A 21,322-nucleotide genomic window follows, 5' to 3' on the forward strand; every position below is an offset into this window, starting at 1 on the left:
GGCAAGGATCTCCAAACCCGATCTTTGAATGAGCAACTACGTCTCCAAAACCTGATCCATGACCTGAAGATAAGCCGGAGGGTTTGCGAAAACGTAATCAGAGAGAGGTACATGAAAAGTGGAGCTGGAAGATATCTGGATTGATTTATCGAGCAGGGAGATAGAGATAGCGACGTATGGGGATGTAATTTACATGTAAAGCCTGGGATATCTAATGAGACCCCTATTCCGTCACCTCTTGGCTTGCTTCGATAAGGACTTTGGAGAATTACTCCATATAGCGGAATGGGTAGACCAATGAGGCATTTTACTGACTGGACCATGTTCATATCCTCAGTACAGTGAACTTAAAATCCGATGCCAACTTTTTGACAGAATATTTGGAGATAATATCTGACTTTGTATACCTCTATGTAGTAGCTTTTGATATATGGAGCCCAGGAACGAGGTACACAATGGGAGCTAGTGTACGGAGTAGAGAGGCAAAAATAAGGTCAAATAATGTCAATTGAGATCACTCACAGAACGAATGATGCAAATGGGGAATTAGATACGGGGGAGAGAGAGATTGGTCATGGTTTACCCCCCAATCTGGGGCCCCGGGTCACGCCCTGGTGGGTCAGGTCAATATCTACGTAGATAACGTCCACTGAGGGGATCAACATGATTACATAGTTTTCCGATGATAAGCTTTTTGATACCATTCTGTGCATGCGAGGGTATTACGCGATTGAAACGCGCATTTGCTGGTCGACATCTATTTCCCGGAATTCATGTCTATCCAGAAATAGAGCACTATATAATGACCAGCCTGGGGAAAGGATGTTTCCTAAGTACTATCAAATCCCCTGAAACTTTTGGATTATTGAATTATCTACCATCCTTCTAAATATTGGTCTCGAAGCCATGGGGCGAATAAACATTTACAATCTGATTGTGGTATTGTTTGTTGCCTTGGGATCATTCACATATGGATTCAACTCCTCAATTGTGGCATCGTTTACGGCGCTACCGGCTTTTTATGCATACTTCAACTTTGAATCCTCTGGTCCACGAGCTGAATATACCACTCAAATGGTGGGAGGTTAGTTCCCGGTGTCTTGGGATAATTCTTCAGAGGTGATTGCTAAATTGACTGGAACAGCTATGAATAGTCTGTTCGCTGCAGGAGGCTTGATTGGCGCGCTCTTGCTTGGCTGGCTTGCAAACCAGGTTGGGCGAAAGACTTCAATTCAGATAATCTGTGTGACCTCGCTGGCCGCAACGATCATTAGCGCTGCTTCGGTGAACTTGGGAATGTTTCTCTTTGGCAGGGCATTCCAGGGGTTTTCGTACGCTACTACTCACTCCCCTCCTCTCATGCGAGATATAATCGATCTAACAATTCTAGCGCTGGAATGATGGATGCTGTGTGCCCATTATACCACTCCGAAGTCTCTCCCGCAGATTCTCGTGGTAAGCTTGTTGGTTTCCACGCCTTTCTTCTTGTTTCGGGATATGTAAGTAGACTCCTGGTTTTTGTTGGTTCTTCATCACGCTAATATTTTTTCTTCAAAGGCTGGCGCTGGCTGGGCTGGATTAGGATGCTACTTTTCACCGCCAACCGAATTTCAGTGGAGGCTTTGTGTTGCTTTGCAGTCTGTTGCGCCTTTAATACTGCTCATCGGATCACCCTGGATCCCCGAATCACCTCGATGGTTAATTTTATACGGACGTTTTAACGAAGGTCGCGAAAATCTCCGGAAGCTACACAGAAGCCCTGAAGATCCAGAACAAGTATTCGCCGAGCGGGAATTCCAAACAATCTGCACTCGAGTCGAGCTAGATCGTACACAGACCATTACTTGGAAGTCCATCATGGCAAACAGATCCATTTTGCGTCGTCTAGCTATGGGGTTTTTCGTGGTCTTCGCTGCTCAATGCAGTGGTGTTTTAGTGGGTCATTTGAAATGAGCGGCGAGTCCAGCAAAAGTTAACTCTCAGAATAGGTCGTCAATAATTATCAAATCACACTTTACAAAGGCCTCGGAATTACTGGTTGGAAGTCACTTCTACTGCTAAGTGTCTATGATACCTGGGCAGCTTTTATGAATTGGGTCAATGCGATGCTTTTGGACCGTTTTGGACGCATAAAAATGATGGTTTTCGGATTGGTAAGATCCTGCAAATTTAGGCTCCCTTTGAGAGATCATTATACTGAGTTCGAGTTTTTCTACTAGGGAGCTGCTGCGGTGGCCCTTTCTGGCGAAGCAGCTATGGTCGCTAAATTTGCGGGAACTGACAATGCCGTCGGGAACGGATTTGGAGTTTTCTTCCTGTTTCTTTTTATCACTGTGTTTGCTAGTGGAATGGACGCATGTAAGTTTCAATTCAGCTTGTTCATTTCAATGCATGAGAACTAATTCATGGCCTTTCGCTACCCACAGCTTGCTAGTAAGAAGTCCTTGTGAAACGCTCATATTTCTCACAGTCACATCCTAACAGGCTTTTCTTTTAGTGTCTATAGCTCAGAAATATTCCCTACTTGGCTTCGAGCCCCGGGAATAGCAGTTTCAGTGACAGGGTTGTTCACAGCGACTCTTATATTTACTGGCTCTGCTTCGGTAGCCTTTGCCTCGGTTGGATGGAGGTACTATCTCGGTAAGTAAAATGGACAAGCCCCATTTATAATTATTCGACTAACAAAAAGGCTTCAAGTATTCATATTTACACCACTTGCGTGCGCACTCGTTATTTGGTTTTATCTCCCCGAAACAAACGGTCTCTCACTGGAGGAAATAGAGAATTTGTTTGATGCGCAGGAGATCAATGCTGTTCCCATTGACCCACTCAGGACTACAAAAGAGGCCACAGACGACGACAATCAGAACAAGGAGAAAGCCTTTGCTTAGTGAACGAATCACCGCAAGCCAGCGATAAGCACAGCCAATCCTACCTGAGCAGCTCGAACTGCGTATCAGTGTGTGGGGTGCATGAGCGATCCCTACTTCCAAGGGTGAAGGAGCAAGTATCCGACGAGATAAGACCAGAAAATTCCCCAATGCCCCTTTGTATCTGGCTTACTATCTTCCAAGGCTCCAAAGCGATTTCCGTCTTCTGAGCCAGCCAGTAACCCGCCATTCCCAATTTATGCTTTTGTTTCTCGTTTCAAGTTGTCTTCCTTTAAATTATTGAATCGTATTGGATGATGGCACCCCTAACAGAGAGCTCTCACTCAGGGGAATCGACTGCAGGCTCCCCGATAGCCGATTCTCACGCTTTGAATGCTAATTGAAAATACATTATATTGCATGGGCATGCTTTTGATATGCACGCTCGATGAACCACAGTTGAGATTAGTTCAACATCCCCATACAATGCAAGCAATCTTGAAAGCTCGATATCTCCTCAAATTCTGGTGGCAAGAGCCGCTAGTCGCACGGCAGTTGGCACGATACGACCGTATATCTTTACAGAAGGGAATATCAGTAGACACAGGCTTGGACTATAATGGGACGGAGATATCAAACGATGGAGATAGGCCCGAAAATTAGCTTCCACTGCTTCGAATACAATATCTTGCTTAAATTATTTTTGCAAGCATGGAGTGTCTCCTATACGAACGACATACTTCATCGCACTGATTTTTCCAGCCATGAGATCCATCAATCCCTGCTGAAGTCCGGTTAAGCCACCCAGAAGAACATTTCATTCCCCGGATGGCGAGGGAAAGGGGTTCGGTAAAAAAGTTTCTATTCAAACGGTCGCCATAATAAAGACCGCAAAAGCTCTCGGAAAGACCTATAAGATGAACACTGGCCCTGCAGTAAGTTCCGTTTCTTGAAATGAGGAATATACAGTTTAATATCTCAATCTAGCTTGCTAACAACTTCCAGAACTGGTCTGTCAGCCATCTTGATGACACAGTTGCGCTCTATATTGCCCTTCTTAAGAGCATATTGGATGGAAAGAATCCCGATCATAATAGGGAGGGCTACTACCTCGCAGCGTCTGGAAATGTGTCCTGGGATGACATGTACGACGCTTTCGCTGGTGCTCTCCTCAACAGTAATGTCATTGATAGCCCGAATGATGAGCTAGCAGATGAATCGGCAATCAAGGGCATCGCAAAAGTACTGGGTTGCCCTGACTACCATGTACCAAGCGAGTTTGGCGGAAAGTAAGACCCTCGATCAATGGCACAATTCTAGCTGAGTACTGATCTGTTTTAGGTGCACCTTAACAACTAAGCATGGTGAAAGCCTGGATTGGAAATCGCAGCACGAGCCAGCGCACATCCTTCGTACAGCACAGCAAGAGGTTGATTTTGTTTTGAAGTTTCTTTGAAACTGTGATAGCAGATGGTTTTATTCGAGCCTACACCATATAGAGAAACAACATCTCTCTTAGTAGGTCACACCATGGTCTACTTACACTATCATGATTATTCACACCATAACGGAGTGATGGCCGGCGTTGTTTGGATGAAAGATGACCAGCAATATGACGTACTGCATGAGATGGTAATGTCGTGGATATTCTGTGTTTTGTATATGTTGTCACACCTGCGAACCGTTGCATGCCACGGATACCCGATGTAGCTGATCTGATCGAATAAGAATTACTTCAGCAATGCCCTACGAGTTAAAATAAAGAATGACAGGGGCAAGTACCATTTAAAGCTTGGACAGTAGTGAATCCAGTCGAGTATTTAGTAAGTGAGTCTCTCACGGTGCTGATGACCTCGTTGCACAGAGTCTTCAATTCCAGCCTTGAGCCACCTGCTAGTGATACCGAGCCATCTGGCTGCGAATTCTCGAAGTATAGTATCATCAAAGATGTATACCCAGCCAGAATTGCAGAGCAAAGGAATGGTGGCACTATACAAGGTTCAGCACCACTACTATCTCACGCCAGAGGGATCAAATCCATAGACATACCGGATATTGCAGGGTCAATGGTGTTGAGGGATTGTGATATGTCTCTAGCACAGTCGAAACATATACGTAGTGAAGCTTCGCCAGATGACGGGAAAATCCGCGCCACTTTCTCCGGGTTGTAGACTTGTCGAGCAAGCGAATTGTTATCGCAAGAAGGGGAAGAATTTTCCACTATCGGGAACGACTCAAACTTTCTTAAAATGCCTGGATAAGGTATAAATGCCGGGTATCTATATGCTTTTATTTGCGCACTATTGCTGTTAGAACAATCGCTAAGAGCTGAGGTAACATGCCTACCTTTTCAATCGCATACGGCTTATGGTGGTGAGACATGATACTACTCGGGATTCCGGGGACTTTTCAGTATCAGCCACCCCGAGCTGGATGCTTTCACAAGTTTTCAGTTGAACGTCAATTATTTCTTGTAGCTTTTGGGCGCCGTGCTGCAGTTTTGGTATAGCTGTTTTCGTTTGAAACCCACCGACCAAAGAAGTGAGAAAAAGAGTTGCTGAAACAAGTGTCTCTTCAGCTAGGACATATTGTTTCCACACCTAGAATGTACGGATACTTGATTAGCGGGCTTCCCTTGAAATTTTCACTATACTCACATCGCTTCCATGGTTCGTTGTGGGATACGGGGTGGTGACATCGGCTATTTTGATTTTTCTGGTAGGGGGCTAATGACGCATTAGTCTCATGGGTTTCGTCTATATAGACTGCTTGAGCGCGAGATACCTTGCAATTAGCTATGGCAGTATAGCACATGCACACGTACTATGATAAAATCAGCATATTCAGTGACGTATTGGCTGGTGTGAAAGCAGAGAGCTTACAGTCATCCACCATGCTCTCTTCCTAGCCTCGGAGAAGATTGATTGATCATTGACAGACTGATGTAGTGAGAGTTTAACAGATAGATCAAAGGCCATTTCGGAGAGGCTGGTCATTTCTCTCAAATTGCTGCAATGTAAGTATTGGTAGAGGCTCAGAATACAGAGGGCCAATGGCACTTCTAGGTCGAATGGAACCATTGGGTGTATGCTTGAGCATCGTGAAGAGTCACATAGTACAGGGTCAGTTGTTTGAAGCTCTACAGCTTCGATTGCACGATTGGCTAGTGATCTCACACAAGTCGCACGTAGTTGAGGGTCATCTAGCCCTGAAGCATCATTCTCACTAGAATAGGGTGACAAGACGAGCAATGTCAGAATTGCAAGAACCAGAGGCGATGACGGCTCCCAAATTTCAGAAGAGTCATCTACTTCCAAATTCGCTGGAGGGGGAGGGAGAACGGGAAATGCTGGATGAATTTGGCTGTAGTATGCCTGCAGGCTGGAGATCAGGTTAAGTCAACGTCCGTTTTTCAAAGTGAGTTCTCTCAAACCCTTTCACTTGGCACTTACACCTGTGCATCCGAGCTGTATCGTTGAAACACTGGTGCCGGTCGGTCCGATAGGGCGTCTACGACAGGGATTAAATCTTCCGGTATTGTAACAGGGGGATATGAAGGGAGACTGAATATATCGCCAAAGAAGTTATTGAGCTCAATATCGGAGTCCCCTGAAAATATATTTTCAAACTCAAATGAGTTCAAATCGTCATTGAATAACGGAGGCAAAAGACCGAGTTGGTCATCCATGTCCAGGGCTTGAGGCCCGGTAGCCAAAGTTGTAGCCAAATTATCAGGCCTGCAACTGATTGAGGACATGGACTCTGGGGCGGATCGCCTCTTAGACATTCGATGGCCCTCATTCCAGTGGCATGTTATGTTTTTTGATAGGCACTAAAAAGAAAATACTCCATTAGCCCCAGCAAGTAAACGTGTTAGAGAACATTTACTTGAGGACAAGGTGACCCTCCAACACATTCAACTTCCGCAGAACGACTGAAATCCGATTAGTAGGCTGAACACTTCATAGGTCCCGATAAGACGAACCACTCTACACAGGTCTCATTGGCTGATGAGAGGGCCGATCTTTTCCGGCCCACTCCTTCAGACATGTTGTGGTAAGGGTAAACGATTACCAGGCTTCAAATTCTCTATTTGTAATATCCCAAATAGTTTGTCAGCCGAGTGTGCACGTCGTGCCAATATCCGTGGAGTTCACAGTGGAGTCAAGAGTTAAGTTATCATTATCACGCGTCCACGGGCTGATAACGATATACTAATGCGGTGTGGGGCAGCAGTATACAGCCAAGTATACGCAGCGAACTCATCCATGGATGCATTTACCTGGGGCGGCCATTAAAAAAGCTAACGTCATTTGATTCTCTGGAGGCTCAGGTCTGAGCTGCAGATGAATCATCATTATCTCGACGAAATCCAACGCACAGTCCGAGTAATAATGTAGTGTAGATTTCGTTTGCTCATGCTCAAGTGACTTCAAATGTTCGGCAAGGACATTTAAAAGACTCAATTACTAACAGACCTCGAAATTATTGGGAAATAATTATAACAATAATATTATATTTCAGCTGGACTAGCTAGAATATCTGCGTAGTTTAACAGAGTTTCGCCCAAAAACTTGACGTATTCTTTGTTCTCCATGCTCATAAAAACATACGACCAGAACTTCAGAAGGGAGATCGATATTTCCAAGAAACTTCTACAAAGTGGTGTCCGATCAACCATATCCACAGAAGACCAAGCGACTGGAAGGAGGTCCATGATATTCCCAATTATCCTGGTGTCGACTTCTCAAAGTCAGCAAACATGGCGTCGTTATGACTAGAGGGACAAGAGAATACGTACATTGGCTCGGCATAGCAACACTCTGCAACTGATTAATCCATTTGGCCAGAAATAATGCTGATTCGAAGGTCGAAAGGGCGATCTCTAGGCCCCAGCTGCTCATGTGTGTGCGAAGAAAGAACGCGACTCCAGTGGTCGCTGGTTGTTCTAAATTCCGAACACAGTCCTCGAGCAGACAGAGAGTTGAATCGAGTGAAGGAGCAAAAGGCCCTATGTGTGTACTGATGTCACTGGCGAGAAGAGAGGCATCATTCCGAAAAAGGGCATGAGAGTCATACAGGCCACCATGAAAATGATTTCGAATAGCCATAAGCTGAAGAAGTGCTCTTATATCTCTGGATAAAGTTTTCGGGACTTTTATCTTGGCTTGTGAAGTGTTAGCCTCGCGCATGTCCAATTCCCGGGTCAGCATAGCAATCGCACTATGATAAATCGGATTAGCGGTGCGCGATGGATTCGGAGAGTGGGGAACTGCGTTGACTAAACTCACTGAAGATGTCGATTATGACCATCAGCTTCGATTGAGGTATCTGCAAGCCCTTCCAGGATAGACACTTGTGACATGTGCGTCATTGCGAGAACAAAAGTTTCGTCATATGACAAGTTGAGGGGCTGCGAGTCATGACCGTTACTACGTGGAGTAAGGAGTGATCGATATGAAGTCAGAATCTCCTGTGCCGGTGGAAAACTGTCCCCCGAAGAGGTGTTATGGCTATTAACTAAAGGGGAGACCTGGATGGAACGTGGGCGAGGAAAATGAATACCTGCGCTTGGAAATTGCAACATCGGTAAAGTCTTCAACCAAAATGAGTTAGTAGCCGCGGCACAAAATCCATAAACCTGGGCGCGTCGATCCATCTCCGACTTGATGCTGAGTGAAGATTCGTTGTCTGGGGCAGCAATTGAGCAGTATTGAGGAAGGGCGAGAGAAGAGACGAGACCACCATGAAGCAAAGCAATATCATGATGTAAATGCAACGGTTGCGCCAGTTTCGTGTATTCCAGAAGTACCACAAATGTACTAGCTAGATTAGGCCTTGGCATTAGGTGTAAGTGCTCGTTCAAAGACCTTGGCATGGGTAGTAAAGATATGGAATTCGACATACTGACGAGTTGTTTCATCCTCTGGAGAATACATTTGAGAAGATGCGAGAAGACGGAATGTGATTGTTTTAGTAGCATGAAAAAGAGATTTGGAATCTCTAAATTCAAAGAGATAGTATGCTCCAAGAGCTAGAACGGCAAGTTGAAGTGGAATACAGGTTTCATCTATGAGTGCCGCGGAATGTACGAGCTGCATCCTACTGTTTTGCATGTATGATTTCAAGTACCTCTGTCGTTTTGGCGGCGAGGGCAAAAGGAAGCCAGGGACTTCTTTCAGATAATCTTGTAGTATCGAGTCCGACGAATTGATATCTGTGTCAATTTACACGTGAGTTTATAAGTCAAGGCACAATTTCTCTAGCTTTCACAAAATTACCTCTCGAACTACCAAGCCCCAAACTTGAATAATGGGGGCTAAACGTGAAAGGACCCTCGCCGTCGTGTTGGGGAGGGTCATGGTGAGGATCAGATCGCGGAATCCTCATTTGTTGTGGAGTATGCGTTAGCTGTCCTAGACCACTATTATTCACGAATGCGTGGAATTCGAACAGAGGGTTGTCTTCATCATGTTCATTTGATCGTGGCAGATCTATTACATCGTTAATTCAAGGTATGTCGCATATTTTACCTGAAATATGCGCCCAAGGGACAGTAAATGAACCACTGACCTAACCCATGGTATTCAGGAGGATATGGTAGGAACTGCTCTGGTAACACCCTATCTGATTCATTCACCAAGTCTGTTTCGCTTGATCTTGCAGGTATGGATGACTTGATAGTTGACCCTAAATCCTGAGAAGGAGGGTTTGAGGAAGTAGGCTTGTCACCACTGTCAAGAGTGGTCGCATGAACAAGTCTAGTATGACGCTGGAGCAAGTCACGCCTGCTGAAGGCGCACCCACAATGACATGTATATGGTTTTTCCTTAGTGTCTGAGGGGCCGCAAGGTCAGCCTTATTGGAACGGTATCCCAAAGGACCAAGGGGGATTGGAAGAAGCGGGGAACAAACGGATTCTGGTATGGCGTCGTAAATGCTCCAATTTCCGGAAAGCACGACTGCAGAAGGTGCATGAATGCGGCCTTGCTGAGCTTTTAGTGGATAGAGGAGATGGCATGGTCCCGAGGTCTCCAACCCCCTGAGGAACTGGGGAGACACTCTGCAATAGCACTCCGGAGCCCCTACCTAGCTTACTCTGCAGATCTGGAGTCCCACTCTGACGCTAGCCATTTCATTCCGCCAAGACAGTGATTTCAAGTCCCCAATGGTGGGACAAAGGGTATGATGTGGCGACGGATTTGTGTTCGTCCGTGAAGGTCTCCAAAAGGGAAGTGAGCGTCTCCAAGAATCCGCGAGTCGTGTTGAGGTCATATGGGGTTGATTTGTCATGCTTGCGGATCAGGTGATCTCCACATCTGGGGAATCTCTCCGATTGTCTCCTTCCATTCCTCCGGTCCTTCATCGCTGAGTACAATCCCCCGCCGTTCAGCTGTTCCAATGTTGCTTGCGATCTTCATACTACATGTATCTCTCACATTATTTATTTGACTGTTCAGGAAGTCATTCACCTCATTCACCGCCCGTTTTCTGCCAGCTAGCAACTGTTATAAGGCCAAGCGGAGACAATGGTTGCATCTGGCATAATGAATTTGAGTAATCCCACTACATGCACTGAATGTTTCGCTAAATTTTGTATTCCCAACGATGTTTTTAATGGACAGTCAGCTTGTTGGATTTCTAAACTTTTTTACGCCAGGCAATGAACCCCTTGCGATGTATATCCATGGGTTCTTATGGGTTAAATTGGCACACACGAAACTCTCCCTGTTTCAAATTCTAATCATGGATCAGACTCAGGCGATCTCCGGTTTTAAGTGTGGTCGGTACGATAGTTCGATTCTTCCAGTCGAGGTAGCCGTCGCGCTTGTCATTGTTGCGCCATTTACTGGTGATAATTGATACTCGTTAGAGAATTGAAGGTCACAACTCCAAACAGCATATAATGGAGTGATTGCGAGTGAGCCGGGTCAGTAATTACTTACTACCACCAATGTTCATCCCCCGGCTGTTCCTGATACAGAGTGACGGCACTGCCATTTTGCAGTTTTTCGGTGTAGTCTGGGTTGTATAGTAGAGGTCGACCGATTACAACAGCATCCATTCGGTCATCTCGGATCCACTCATCTGCTTCCTCTGGCATGAACGCACTATTCCCAAACAAAAGTGTATCTTTGAGAATCGGGCGTAAACAGTCAATGGGGTTCCATTCAATTCCGCGAGGTCTTCCTTCGATCATTAAATCATAAGATGCCCACCAACGCATCACTTGTACATAAGCTAGGCCCAGCGTGTTCAGCTTAGTACAAAATGGGACGTAGGTTGCTTTTGCTGCCTCCTCTGAGGGGATTCCGTTCTCATCCAACTCGCCCATATCGTTGTATCCTCCACATGGCGCAATTTTAATCCCAATACGATGGTAAGGGAAGTGCTCGTTCATTTTGGCAAGGCAGGCAAGCGAGAATCGCATACGCTTCTCAGTTGATCCGCCCCATTCATCATCGCGTTTATTACTGTGAGATTCAAGAAATTGCATGGGCAGATATCCATTGCCATTATGCAACTCAACTCCATCAAACCCGGCCTCTTTGGCAAGCCGAGACGCATTTGAGTACAGATCAATGATCTGTTGAGGGTCTTCGATTGGAGTTGGCACTGTATAACCAGGCGCCCCAGGAACGTTGCGGAATTTGCCACCTCTCGCAGCAATAGCGGAGGGCCCAGGAACAGGCTGACCGGACTCACGCTGGACTCTGGTTCCAGGATGCGCTACGCGGCCGACATGATGAAGCTGACAAAAGATCAAACCACCTTTGGCATGCACAGCATCTGTTACTTTCTTCCAACCTTCAACGTGTTCCTGTGCGTAAATCCCAGGCATGAAGGTCCACTCCACACCTTGCGGACATATCAAGGCAGCTTCGGATATCTGAGTTTTTATTAGTCGGGCTCTATACGTATAGTTGGAATCTGAAACGATATCCTTTCAATGTGGACTTACAATTAAACCTGTACCCGCACGCTCGGCATAATATGGCACGTGGAGGTTATCACGAGGCACGTTGTCTCTGTTACGAGTCAACGAAGCCATAACGACTCGATTTTTCAATCGAAGATCGCCAACATCCAAAGGCTTCAAAAGATGCTCAAAAGTCTGTGTGCTCCCCATGTTGGTATGAAGCAATCGGCGAGTCAATATTAGGTGAATACCGAGATGATTGACAACATAGGATATATTTCTACATATATGTACTTATGAACCAATAATCTTCAAAAGATTATTACCAATCCCAAAGTCTACATGGATTTTGAAATTCCGGCGAAAATATTCACTGAGGGGCAGAATTGGGGCAAAATTGGGGCAATTCCACTTTGGAAGGGATGAGTGATTTCCCCAAAAGGCGATGACAAATAATATCTCCGGCCTCTGGGGATTGTACCAGTATGGATCATCGGTAACGCAGTGGGACAATTACAATTTTTTTTTAAGATGGTCGCAAATCCAAGTTCGATAAGAAACCAGCAAAGACTTGCTGGTGCAAATTATCCAGAGGCTTCATTTTTTTCTTCTCCAGGAAATCCGAAACAATATGCTTTCCTCTATTGACTACGAGTCACTCTGTGACTTCCAAGGGCTTCCTATAGTCCGGGAAACCCTGACCAACCAATCCAATGGCTTCGTCATCACGGGTATGCCGCCTGTCACAGATGAAGCCTTTGTAGATTTGGAACGTGAGATCGGGGTAAGTTGTTACCCCTAATGAGCACCCAGAAGTGTACTGGGCTGATATTTCAGTTGCAGAGATCCAAGCTGCTTAAGAAGGATCTACCAGGTCTCGCTGAGTCGTCTTCCAGTTCTATCTCTTCATTATTCGAGGTTTTACACAAGACATCGCAACAGGTTTTCAAGAACCTCAGTCATGCTTTAGAGCTACCTTGGGAGAGATATTTAGGTGAAATGCATGAATTTACTGCCGATGGACAAGATGAGATTAGGATCATAAAACCCAACCATTCACTTCCGAATGCCTGGTCGACACTGGTAGGTTTCTATCCAGTCTTTCTATTCTCACCTAGCTCGGTATACTTATTTGAATAAAAACTAGACACTTGTGATCGACCAGAGCTCTCCCAGCCAAGCTGTCGTGCTTTATGGCGCTGCTTTAGCGGTTTTCTCCGAAGGGAATACCGCCATATCGAACAACCCCATCATCGTTAATTCTCTCCTGTTAAAGACATACACATGCGACTCAGGGGATCGCTTGGTCTACTATGTGCGTCCGAACGATGGTGTATTCTACACACGCACAGCCGGCGCACTCATGACACCACTGAGTGGTGAGGAACACGCTAGCAGGAAGCGCGTTCGCGAGATTACGTCCGTCGCTTGATCAAAGGCTAAGATCTGCTAGTGACCAAGAGAATAAAATCTGACAAAAAAATAAAATATTGTTGACAAGTTATTTTCTATTGGTCCAAAACTAAACGGTAAATACTCTTGGAGCATAATTTCCTCTCTGGTCTTGTTAAGTAATAGTTACCCACAGCGGTCTATTGAATGCACATAATGAGACATCAATGGCAAATTGGCTACTTGCGGTACAGGCGTCTCGGGCATTTATCTGCCTACACTAGTTATAATATGGACCTCAGGAGTTTCTTGTGGAAGTTTATTAACATGCAATGAGATGCCCGAATACCTACTGAAATACCTAATAATCTTTTCAACTATTTGGTCATAGGTTGCAATACATGAGAGGAGCAAGCAAACACTTGGGTACAAATCCTCGGAGATAACAAAACAAGGAATGAACGTGGCGGGAAAATCACAAGCAGAGGAGCAATGAAATTAAGGGAGAAGAGGGGGAAAGGCTAGCAGAGTGGAGGTCCATCTGCAATCTGCACGCCATCGTCACCATTTCGAGCATTGAATCTATGCAATTGCGAGATTGGAAGAGATCCCCGCTCTGTTCTACCCCTCCTTTCCATGGCAGGAATTCATTATCTGAGCATGTCTCTCCACCTTCGTGTCCAATGGAGCCACTTTCCTTTAGTGATATCAATGATGTTTCGGTGATTGCTCCGTTTGGCAGAGGTAGCTAGCTACCTTCACTGCATTTATACCAATGATGTGCTTAAGAGCGTCCATCTCGGGTAATTTCGGACATTCTTGACCTCTTGTTGGCTCATTGTCCCCTTACTAGTTCATCCTTTGGGAAGGAATACCGGTTACCGAGTGCTATCATATCCTTTACCCCACTTGATCCTTTCGATGAAGATTGATCAAGGAGTGAACCAGCTGTAGAGTACTGCTTTAAAAAACTTTGCGTCATCTTGTTGTCCGCCCAGTCACTAATTCCTTTCAAATACATGTCTCCTTGCTTTTCGGATTCGGGGGAACTGTTTAAAAATAACTTGTAAGTTACCATATTAAAGGCTCGCTTAGTAGTCAAAAAGAGCGATTACAGTGTAGTAGTAGTAGTAGGTTTTATTTACCCTGACCCCTCGCAAAAACGCGATATGCAGGATACAACAACTATATATCTGAGTATGTCCATTTAACATGATCCACTTCCTGACATGACCTTAGAGCCTCGTCACGGCGTATCGTGGCCTATTGCCGTTCCTATTGTTAGGCTGCCCATATGGCGTACGACTGCGAAACCGCTGTGACGCCTCGGCGAAGTCTAATACGGCCTGAACCGTCTTCGCCCTATAGAGAGCGATTACAGTGCCTAGCGAAATCAGCTTCCTCCCTAGAGATCGCTTTTCTTCTCCCATGCCCCACTGCCAAGGCGCTAGTGTTATAAAATATTTGACTGACATCAATAAAAATACGACTACTAAGAGTATTACTTGTATCTGAAATTTACCGGGCTTTTAAGTTGTTTAATTCCATGGAGGTGCTCTCAGGTACTAGATCACGCTCGTGGCTGCAATCATTGGTCGTGGAAGGCCCACAATCGCGGCCATCAACTTCTGGACCGCAGGAAAAAGCGTGACAAGGAGGCCGTTGAAACTTGAAAGTATCATTTATTTTTGAGCACTACATCAAAACGCACACATGCACAGATCTATAGCGGGTTGCGTTACATATTTTCTTCCCTTTACCTCTGGTTCTTTATTCATGAAGGCGGAAGAAGAAGACGCATATTTGTGAGGACGCTCAAGATTAGATGCTGACACTCGTCCCTAAAGGGGAATAGTGGTGGATCAACTCCATAGAATACCATGGAAGATCCACGATCCAGACGCAAACAAGGCAAACGCCATGAAACGATCCGATCATATTTTGGGAGAACAGTCTTCCTTTGCTAATGATTCTATTATGCTGGATTCCTAGGGTGTCGATGAAGCTGAGAACCTCGAATTTTGTAATTAAACTCTGTCTTTTCTTCAACGCAACTCGCCTTACAACACGTACTGGGCAGCTCCTGTGTCGGACATTACCCAGTCACGTGAGCTGTATTCAATCTAGAAAGCGAGCCCCTGACGGATCAGCAGCAGCGTTGCCACCAAGCTCTCAAGATCACCAATTACGAACAGCAAAAGAATGTTAATCCGATCCCAGCACGAGGTACCTGCCAGTGGGCGTTGCAAAGCTCTGAATATACATCCTGGCGACAGAGTTACCATAACGATCTTCTCTGGGTATCAGCCGATCCAGGTTGTGGGAAGTCTGTACTAGCCAGATCGATTGCCGACGAGTACCTAGAGGCCTCTGATCCAGCTATTGTAATATGTTACTTTTTCTTCAAGGATAGCGATGAACAAAATCATGTTGCTACAGCTTTGTGCTCTGTGCTCTATTAGCTATTCCGCCAACGGCCTGAGCTATTAGACTATGCGGTGCCATCGTTTCAACATAATGGGGAAAAGCTCTCTTAGGACGTTGGTGAGCTTTGGCGGATATTGAGGACAGCAACTTCAATAAGTTTATCGGGGAAGATAGTTTGTATCTTTGATGCTCTTGATGAATGTTATGACGATGATAGGGCTCAATTGATTAATAATCTCTCGTCATTTCACAGCCAGCCACGTTCATCAGATGAAACTTCGTATATGAAGTTTATTGTCACTAGTCGGCCATATGATCATATCCTAGAAGATTTTCAAGCAAGCCAGGGCAAATTCTTATATCCCTGCCTAAAAGGTGAAGAAGAAAACGATGCGATACGCAAGGAAATCGATCTTGTGGTGAAGATGCGAGTTGAGGAGTTAGCTGAAATTGCGAAACTATCATCAGATATACAGCAGCGACTCGAGTAGTAGCTCTTGCAGATGGAACACTGTATATATCTTTGGTTGCATCTGGCTCTGGATGATATTCGATCTACATTCAAGAACAGCCTTCGGCCTTGGAAGGAATTAATCCAAATGATACCAGCTTCCGTGAATGATGTATACAAGAAAATTCTTAGTCGCGTGCCTTCTCCTGAACTGGACACTGTACGAAAGACTTTGCAGATTATCGTTGCAGCACGACGGCCTTTGACAATACCGGAGATGGCTATAGCACTAGGTGTGGCAACTAGCCTAGATTCGCAGACAATAGCAGAGGCGAGACTTGATGCATCCCTGACCGGTGAGAAGCTCCTTCGATTATGCGGACTTTTTGTTTTCATCAACAATTCCAAGGTCTATCTTATTCATCAAACAGCAAGGGAGTTCCTAATCGCAAAGACTGTTTCCACTACCATTGATTCTATATACCCGTGGAGCTTTAGTGAAGCCGAAGCTCAAATGGGCTCTGTTCGTTTACGATATCTCTTGGCAGAAGATTTGGAAAAGGATGAAGAGCCCCTTGATACTCGAGCTTTCTTTGAATATTCAGCAGTACATTGGCCGGGTCATGTACGAACGATGGCTTTGGGTTCCATGCCACTAATTGCGAATCAACTGCATCGATTATATGATACAAGGACAAAATTGTTGTCACTGTGGTTCCCAATTTTTTGGAAAACATTCAGGCCATATAACACGACGCCTACGCTGAATGCATTACACATAGCAGCCTTTAATGGCCATGAGCAGGAGGTTGACTATCTACTTGAGGTGGATAAAAGCGATATCAATGCAGCAGATAGTACATTGACATACCCTATCATATGGGCATCATTAAATGGACATGACATAGTGGTGCACATGCTACTGAAGAAGGGAGCCGATGTCAACGCCCAGGGTGGACGTTACGGAAATGCGCTCTATGCTGCTTGTTCTGAAGGACACGACAAGATTGTACAGATGCTGCTCGAGAAGGGAGCCGATGTCAATGCTCCGGGTGGCTATTACGGAAATGCGCTCTATATTGCTTGTTCTGGAGGACACGACGAGATCGTGTATATGTTGCTAGAGCGACAAGCAGATCAATCGACACTTTCCTTCCCTCATCCTAAGAGGCTTAAGCTGTTTTGATTCCCACCGATAGATATATACCATAGATACCTTGAATCCTAATCTTTCTATCCGGTCATCCCCTGTTATTGTAGTGAGGCTTAAAAAATCGCTGCTTGCTTCGCTCGTGGCTTCTAGCTTACATAGGACGGAATGGAGCGTGAACATGTAATCAGTTTCTGGCAAATTTTTTTCCAGATGGCGAGAATAACGAGAATAGTACTACATATCTATCTCACTACATCCATGGTTTTGATAAAGTCTACGAAGTAGTATTCTAATTTTCATCAATACCATTAACTTGTAAATGGCCATCGTATAAAAACTACTGTCGAGTCGTGAAGGAATCGTCATGTCGCGTATGAGATAACGGTACCGACATCTTCCACATTTTCCCGAGCCTTGGCGATTAGATAATCGCATTTTCCTAGTTAACTAACGTTATAACTAGTTAGTGTAGAAGGGAACGCTCGTTGGCATGCACACGCGGAGATGTGCGGGTCGATTCAGCAGCAAAACCAACACCACAGCCCACGGCAAGTTGTACGAGAGACCTATAGGTCTGAATGAGAGAGGTGTAAGAAGGTGATGACCAGTACTATCATCATCATAAAAGAAACTATCTTCCTGCAAACCGGCAGAGCCTGTATACTAAATTTCCCGCTTCAAGATGCGGAACGGAAAAACCATTGTTCCGGTCCTAATCCATAATGATAATGTAGTAGAGGGCTCCCCACTACACTAGTTATAAATTATATAACGTTACGAGACTAGATTTAGAAATTACACTTTGTCAGACCTATGTTTTCGTACCTAGGTACTGCATACTCATGGACATATTACTAATTCGAGAGATCGGCTATGAAAGACTCGACGCTGAACATTATTAGAGCAATCTCAACACCTGTAGGTAATTAGAACTGTTTTGGGAGTTAACTTGATGCCGTGGTTGTTACTACATATCTAACACGCTTGGAACCCTCGAGTTGTCAATCAAAAAATACCATGAACTCCAACATGCTTCAGTGTAGCTTCCACGGCAAGCCTGAGGTCCGCGGGTTGAACAATATTGAGGCCTCGGGGTAGTGCTTCAGTTTTCCTGGGGACTTGATTGGCAGTAGAATATACTACTAATTCAAGTTCAATTTCAACTTGAAGTTAAAGTTGCTCGGCGGGTCCACTTTTATTGGTGAATATATATAGTATACTATATACTGGATACCGCACTAGATACAAGCAACTGCGAGTGCAACTTGAATGTCTATTTCTAGGTTAATACTTAGGTATATGAGATATGGATAAACAGGTATATAAGAAACTATATTCTCGTGTAGTACAGCTGCCTCGAGGACGTGGTTTCATAAAGTAAGATCAAATTAGATCTCCAGGGTTTTCAAGGTTAAAGTGTTATAGTGTCAAATCACGAGCCGTCGCGTCGGTACGACGGTTAATTGGCGCTCCCGCTTCAATCCCACCCCTGATACCATTTCTCTTTAACCAGCCCTCCAAACCCCATTGCTCTCTGTTATAGCGCCGCTGGATGTGTAGGTCATTTCTACGGCCGCCGCATGCCTTGCTTGCTCCCCATGCTGTCTCTTTAAGGTCGCGCCTGAGTGGTCGCCACCTTTCGTCACTGAAGAATCCCGATCGATCGATTGCCGTGGCGAACACCAGATCGCTAAGTCTGGGCCATGCTCATCATGCCGCGCGACCTGTTTCACCCTTCCCTTTACACACCGTCGTCAGTCTTGCGCACCATTCTTGCTTGAAGCTAGGCCGCTTTGCTCCATCACGTACATATTCGCAAGCCTTCGCTACCGGAAATGATATATGCGACACGAAAGAAATGAAAATGGCTATAAAAGCAGAAGTTGACATCCAACCAGCCGATATTCTCAATGGAGATGTAGCTGCGCTTGCTGGCCAAGCAGAAGCGGCGTGGGATCCCGAGTCGGATGAGAATGTCCCACTGGAGGAGGACGAGCTCAAAGAAGCACTAGGACGACCTCCTCCAGTCAATAGCAGTTATCTTCCGCTCCCCTGGAAAGGCCGTCTTGGATACGTGAGTTTTCAGCTTATAAAGCTCCTCTTTTTCCACATATTACCCTCATTGCATCGCTAACAAATACTAGGCTTGTCTTAATACATACCTCCGTTACTCCAATCCTCCTGTCTTTTGCTCTCGCACCTGTCGCATTGCCTCCATCCTTGAAAATCGCCACCCACTCCAAGACCCAGACGAGCCCGCGCATCCCACAAAGAACCGCCCGGACCGCAACAAGCCGGCAGATATAGCACGTGGACAGGCGTTTGTTGAATCCCTGGGCTTAGCGAATGCGCGCGATCTTTTGAAGTTGCTTCGCTGGAACGACAAATATGGGATTAAGTTCATGCGACTGAGTAGTGAAATGTTCCCGTTCTGTAGCCATAAAGAATATGGTTATAAGCTGGCACCATTCGCCTCGGAAGCATTGGCAGAAGCAGGCCGGGTGGTCGCAGAACTCGGCCATCGCGTCTCTGTGCATCCTGGACAGTTCACTCAACTGGGTTCGCCACGAAATGAGGTGGTTGAAAATTCATACCGCGATCTTGAGTACCACTCTGAAATGCTACAGCTTCTTAAGCTACCACCGCAACAGGATCGCGATGCAGTCATGATTCTGCATATGGGAGGAGTATTTGGTGATAAAGGCGAAACTCTAGACCGGTTTCGAAAGAATTACGCAGTTTTATCGCAGGACATCAAGAACCGACTGGTCCTGGAGAATGACGATGTTAGTTGGACAGTACATGATCTGCTACCTATCTGCGAGGAATTAAATATTCCCTTGGTTCTCGATTATCACCACCATAATATCTTATTTGACGCAAATGAGGTCCGAGAAGGCACTCAGGATATCATACCACTCTACGATCGCATAGCGACGACGTGGTCACGGAAAAATATCACTCAAAAAATGCATTACTCTGAGCCCACGAACTCTGCAATAACCCCTCGACAACGACGCAAACACAGCGACCGTGTCGCCACCCTGCCTCCTTGTGCGCCGACCATGGATCTAATGATAGAAGCCAAGGACAAAGAACAGGCCGTCTTCGAATTGATGAGAACCTTTAAGTTACCCGGTTACGACCTCCTTAATGACTTAATCCCATACATGCGAACAGACGAGAACAAAGCTTTCAAGCCTCCTCGCAAAACCAAGAAAAATGACGGATTCGTTGATCTCGAGGGAACTGTTCCGCCTCCAAGACTTATAACAGACGAAGAAGTTGGCATGGGTGGCCCTGACCGGAGAGTCTATTGGCCTCCAACTATGGAGGAATGGCTCCGCCCTGCTAAAAAGGTCGTGAAGACCAAAACGACTAAGAGCCCGGCCAAGGGATCTGCGGCCAAAAAGATTAAAATCGAACCTAGTGCCCCTGATGACCTTCCAGAGACACCGGTCAAAAAACCTGCTCAAAAGCCACGAACCCCAGCGTCGACCAAGTCTCGCGCAAAGCGCAAGGCCTCTGAAATTGAGTCTACTCCGGAGCCGGAGGAGCTGGATCCAATCCCAACAACTAAAAAGCCGGTCGCTTCGAAGCCCGCTGCTCGGCGGAGTAGTCGAGCTCAAAAGGTGAACTATGTCGAGGATAGCGCCTAGTTGAGCTGCATTGATATCAATCTATGTATTATACCTTATATACGGAGTAACTGATGCAAGATGGCGTTGGTGGCCGATCTCAGTGATAATAAATAAACAATTCAAATTTTTCTTTCTTTTGACAAGTCAGGACAGGATTTCAGAAACTTATTTATATATCTTATCGTAGTATCATAAATGAATGGAAGCTCTGCAGGTCGTAGCAGATCCAACCCAGCTACTAGCTAGCACTCGGGGCCCAAACATGATTAAACCAGCTGGCGTCATGGCTCGATCTCCCCGCAGAAGCGGCAATCGGTCTCACCCTCGACGACTTTCATCCCACCTTCGTGTCATGAGCGCTAGAACTTCAAGTTGTCCACTCTATAGATAGGTGAGTATTTAAACACTCTGTATCATCTTAAATGCTCCACCCGACGTTTCAACTAAAACCCTTCAGTCTGTTTTTAA

General features: G+C 45.5%; 10 protein-coding genes across 10 annotated transcripts; 6 read left to right on the forward strand and 4 right to left on the reverse strand.

The window, feature by feature from the left end:
• Positions 1 to 906: 906 nt before the first annotated feature.
• N7478_012931 (general substrate transporter) lies at positions 907 to 2,891 on the forward strand (the record flags this gene model as incomplete). Its single annotated transcript, XM_056929141.1, has 8 exons — positions 907 to 1,084; positions 1,145 to 1,331; positions 1,391 to 1,499; positions 1,558 to 1,935; positions 1,989 to 2,153; positions 2,220 to 2,358; positions 2,608 to 2,640; positions 2,698 to 2,891. The coding sequence occupies 8 exons, from the start codon at positions 907 to 909 to the stop codon at positions 2,889 to 2,891; spliced, it is 1,383 nt and encodes a 460-aa protein (XP_056772503.1).
• Positions 2,892 to 3,787: 896 nt separating this feature from the next.
• On the forward strand, positions 3,788 to 4,326 carry N7478_012932 (uncharacterized protein; the record flags this gene model as incomplete). The annotated part of the gene is made up of 3 exons (XM_056929142.1): positions 3,788 to 3,805; positions 3,876 to 4,159; positions 4,212 to 4,326. 3 exons carry the CDS (start codon positions 3,788 to 3,790, stop codon positions 4,324 to 4,326), a joined length of 417 nt encoding a protein of 138 aa, XP_056772504.1.
• Positions 4,327 to 5,212: 886 nt separating this feature from the next.
• On the reverse strand, positions 5,213 to 5,848 carry N7478_012933 (uncharacterized protein; the record flags this gene model as incomplete). The annotated part of the gene is made up of 2 exons (XM_056929143.1): positions 5,213 to 5,470; positions 5,753 to 5,848. The coding sequence occupies 2 exons, from the start codon at positions 5,846 to 5,848 to the stop codon at positions 5,213 to 5,215; spliced, it is 354 nt and encodes a 117-aa protein (XP_056772505.1).
• A 470-nt stretch (positions 5,849 to 6,318) lies between these two features.
• N7478_012934 (uncharacterized protein) lies at positions 6,319 to 6,627 on the reverse strand (the record flags this gene model as incomplete). The annotated part of the gene is made up of 1 exon (XM_056929144.1): positions 6,319 to 6,627. The coding sequence occupies one exon, from the start codon at positions 6,625 to 6,627 to the stop codon at positions 6,319 to 6,321; it is 309 nt and encodes a 102-aa protein (XP_056772506.1).
• Positions 6,628 to 7,383: 756 nt separating this feature from the next.
• Positions 7,384 to 8,715, reverse strand: N7478_012935 (uncharacterized protein; the record flags this gene model as incomplete). Its single annotated transcript, XM_056929145.1, has 3 exons — positions 7,384 to 7,571; positions 7,672 to 8,093; positions 8,162 to 8,715. 3 exons carry the CDS (start codon positions 8,713 to 8,715, stop codon positions 7,384 to 7,386), a joined length of 1,164 nt encoding a protein of 387 aa, XP_056772507.1.
• A 1,895-nt stretch (positions 8,716 to 10,610) lies between these two features.
• On the reverse strand, positions 10,611 to 12,000 carry N7478_012936 (alkene reductase; the record flags this gene model as incomplete). Its single annotated transcript, XM_056929146.1, has 3 exons — positions 10,611 to 10,719; positions 10,817 to 11,760; positions 11,833 to 12,000. 3 exons carry the CDS (start codon positions 11,998 to 12,000, stop codon positions 10,611 to 10,613), a joined length of 1,221 nt encoding a protein of 406 aa, XP_056772508.1.
• Positions 12,001 to 12,421: 421 nt separating this feature from the next.
• On the forward strand, positions 12,422 to 13,222 carry N7478_012937 (uncharacterized protein; the record flags this gene model as incomplete). Its single annotated transcript, XM_056929147.1, has 3 exons — positions 12,422 to 12,574; positions 12,634 to 12,873; positions 12,938 to 13,222. The coding sequence occupies 3 exons, from the start codon at positions 12,422 to 12,424 to the stop codon at positions 13,220 to 13,222; spliced, it is 678 nt and encodes a 225-aa protein (XP_056772509.1).
• Positions 13,223 to 15,893: 2,671 nt separating this feature from the next.
• N7478_012938 (purine and uridine phosphorylase) lies at positions 15,894 to 16,100 on the forward strand (the record flags this gene model as incomplete). The annotated part of the gene is made up of 1 exon (XM_056929148.1): positions 15,894 to 16,100. The coding sequence occupies one exon, from the start codon at positions 15,894 to 15,896 to the stop codon at positions 16,098 to 16,100; it is 207 nt and encodes a 68-aa protein (XP_056772510.1).
• Positions 16,101 to 16,208: 108 nt separating this feature from the next.
• On the forward strand, positions 16,209 to 17,246 carry N7478_012939 (ankyrin repeat domain-containing protein; the record flags this gene model as incomplete). The annotated part of the gene is made up of 1 exon (XM_056929149.1): positions 16,209 to 17,246. The coding sequence occupies one exon, from the start codon at positions 16,209 to 16,211 to the stop codon at positions 17,244 to 17,246; it is 1,038 nt and encodes a 345-aa protein (XP_056772511.1).
• A 1,519-nt stretch (positions 17,247 to 18,765) lies between these two features.
• N7478_012940 (UV-endonuclease UVE-1) lies at positions 18,766 to 20,872 on the forward strand (the record flags this gene model as incomplete). The annotated part of the gene is made up of 2 exons (XM_056929150.1): positions 18,766 to 19,287; positions 19,358 to 20,872. 2 exons carry the CDS (start codon positions 18,766 to 18,768, stop codon positions 20,870 to 20,872), a joined length of 2,037 nt encoding a protein of 678 aa, XP_056772512.1.
• Between the last annotated feature and the right edge of the window lie 450 nt (positions 20,873 to 21,322).

The sequence above is a fragment of the Penicillium angulare genome (assembly GCF_028827245.1).
Source record: "Penicillium angulare strain IBT 27051 chromosome Unknown utg000012l_segment0_segment0, whole genome shotgun sequence".
NCBI classification, from domain to species: Eukaryota; Fungi; Ascomycota; class Eurotiomycetes; order Eurotiales; family Aspergillaceae; genus Penicillium; species Penicillium angulare.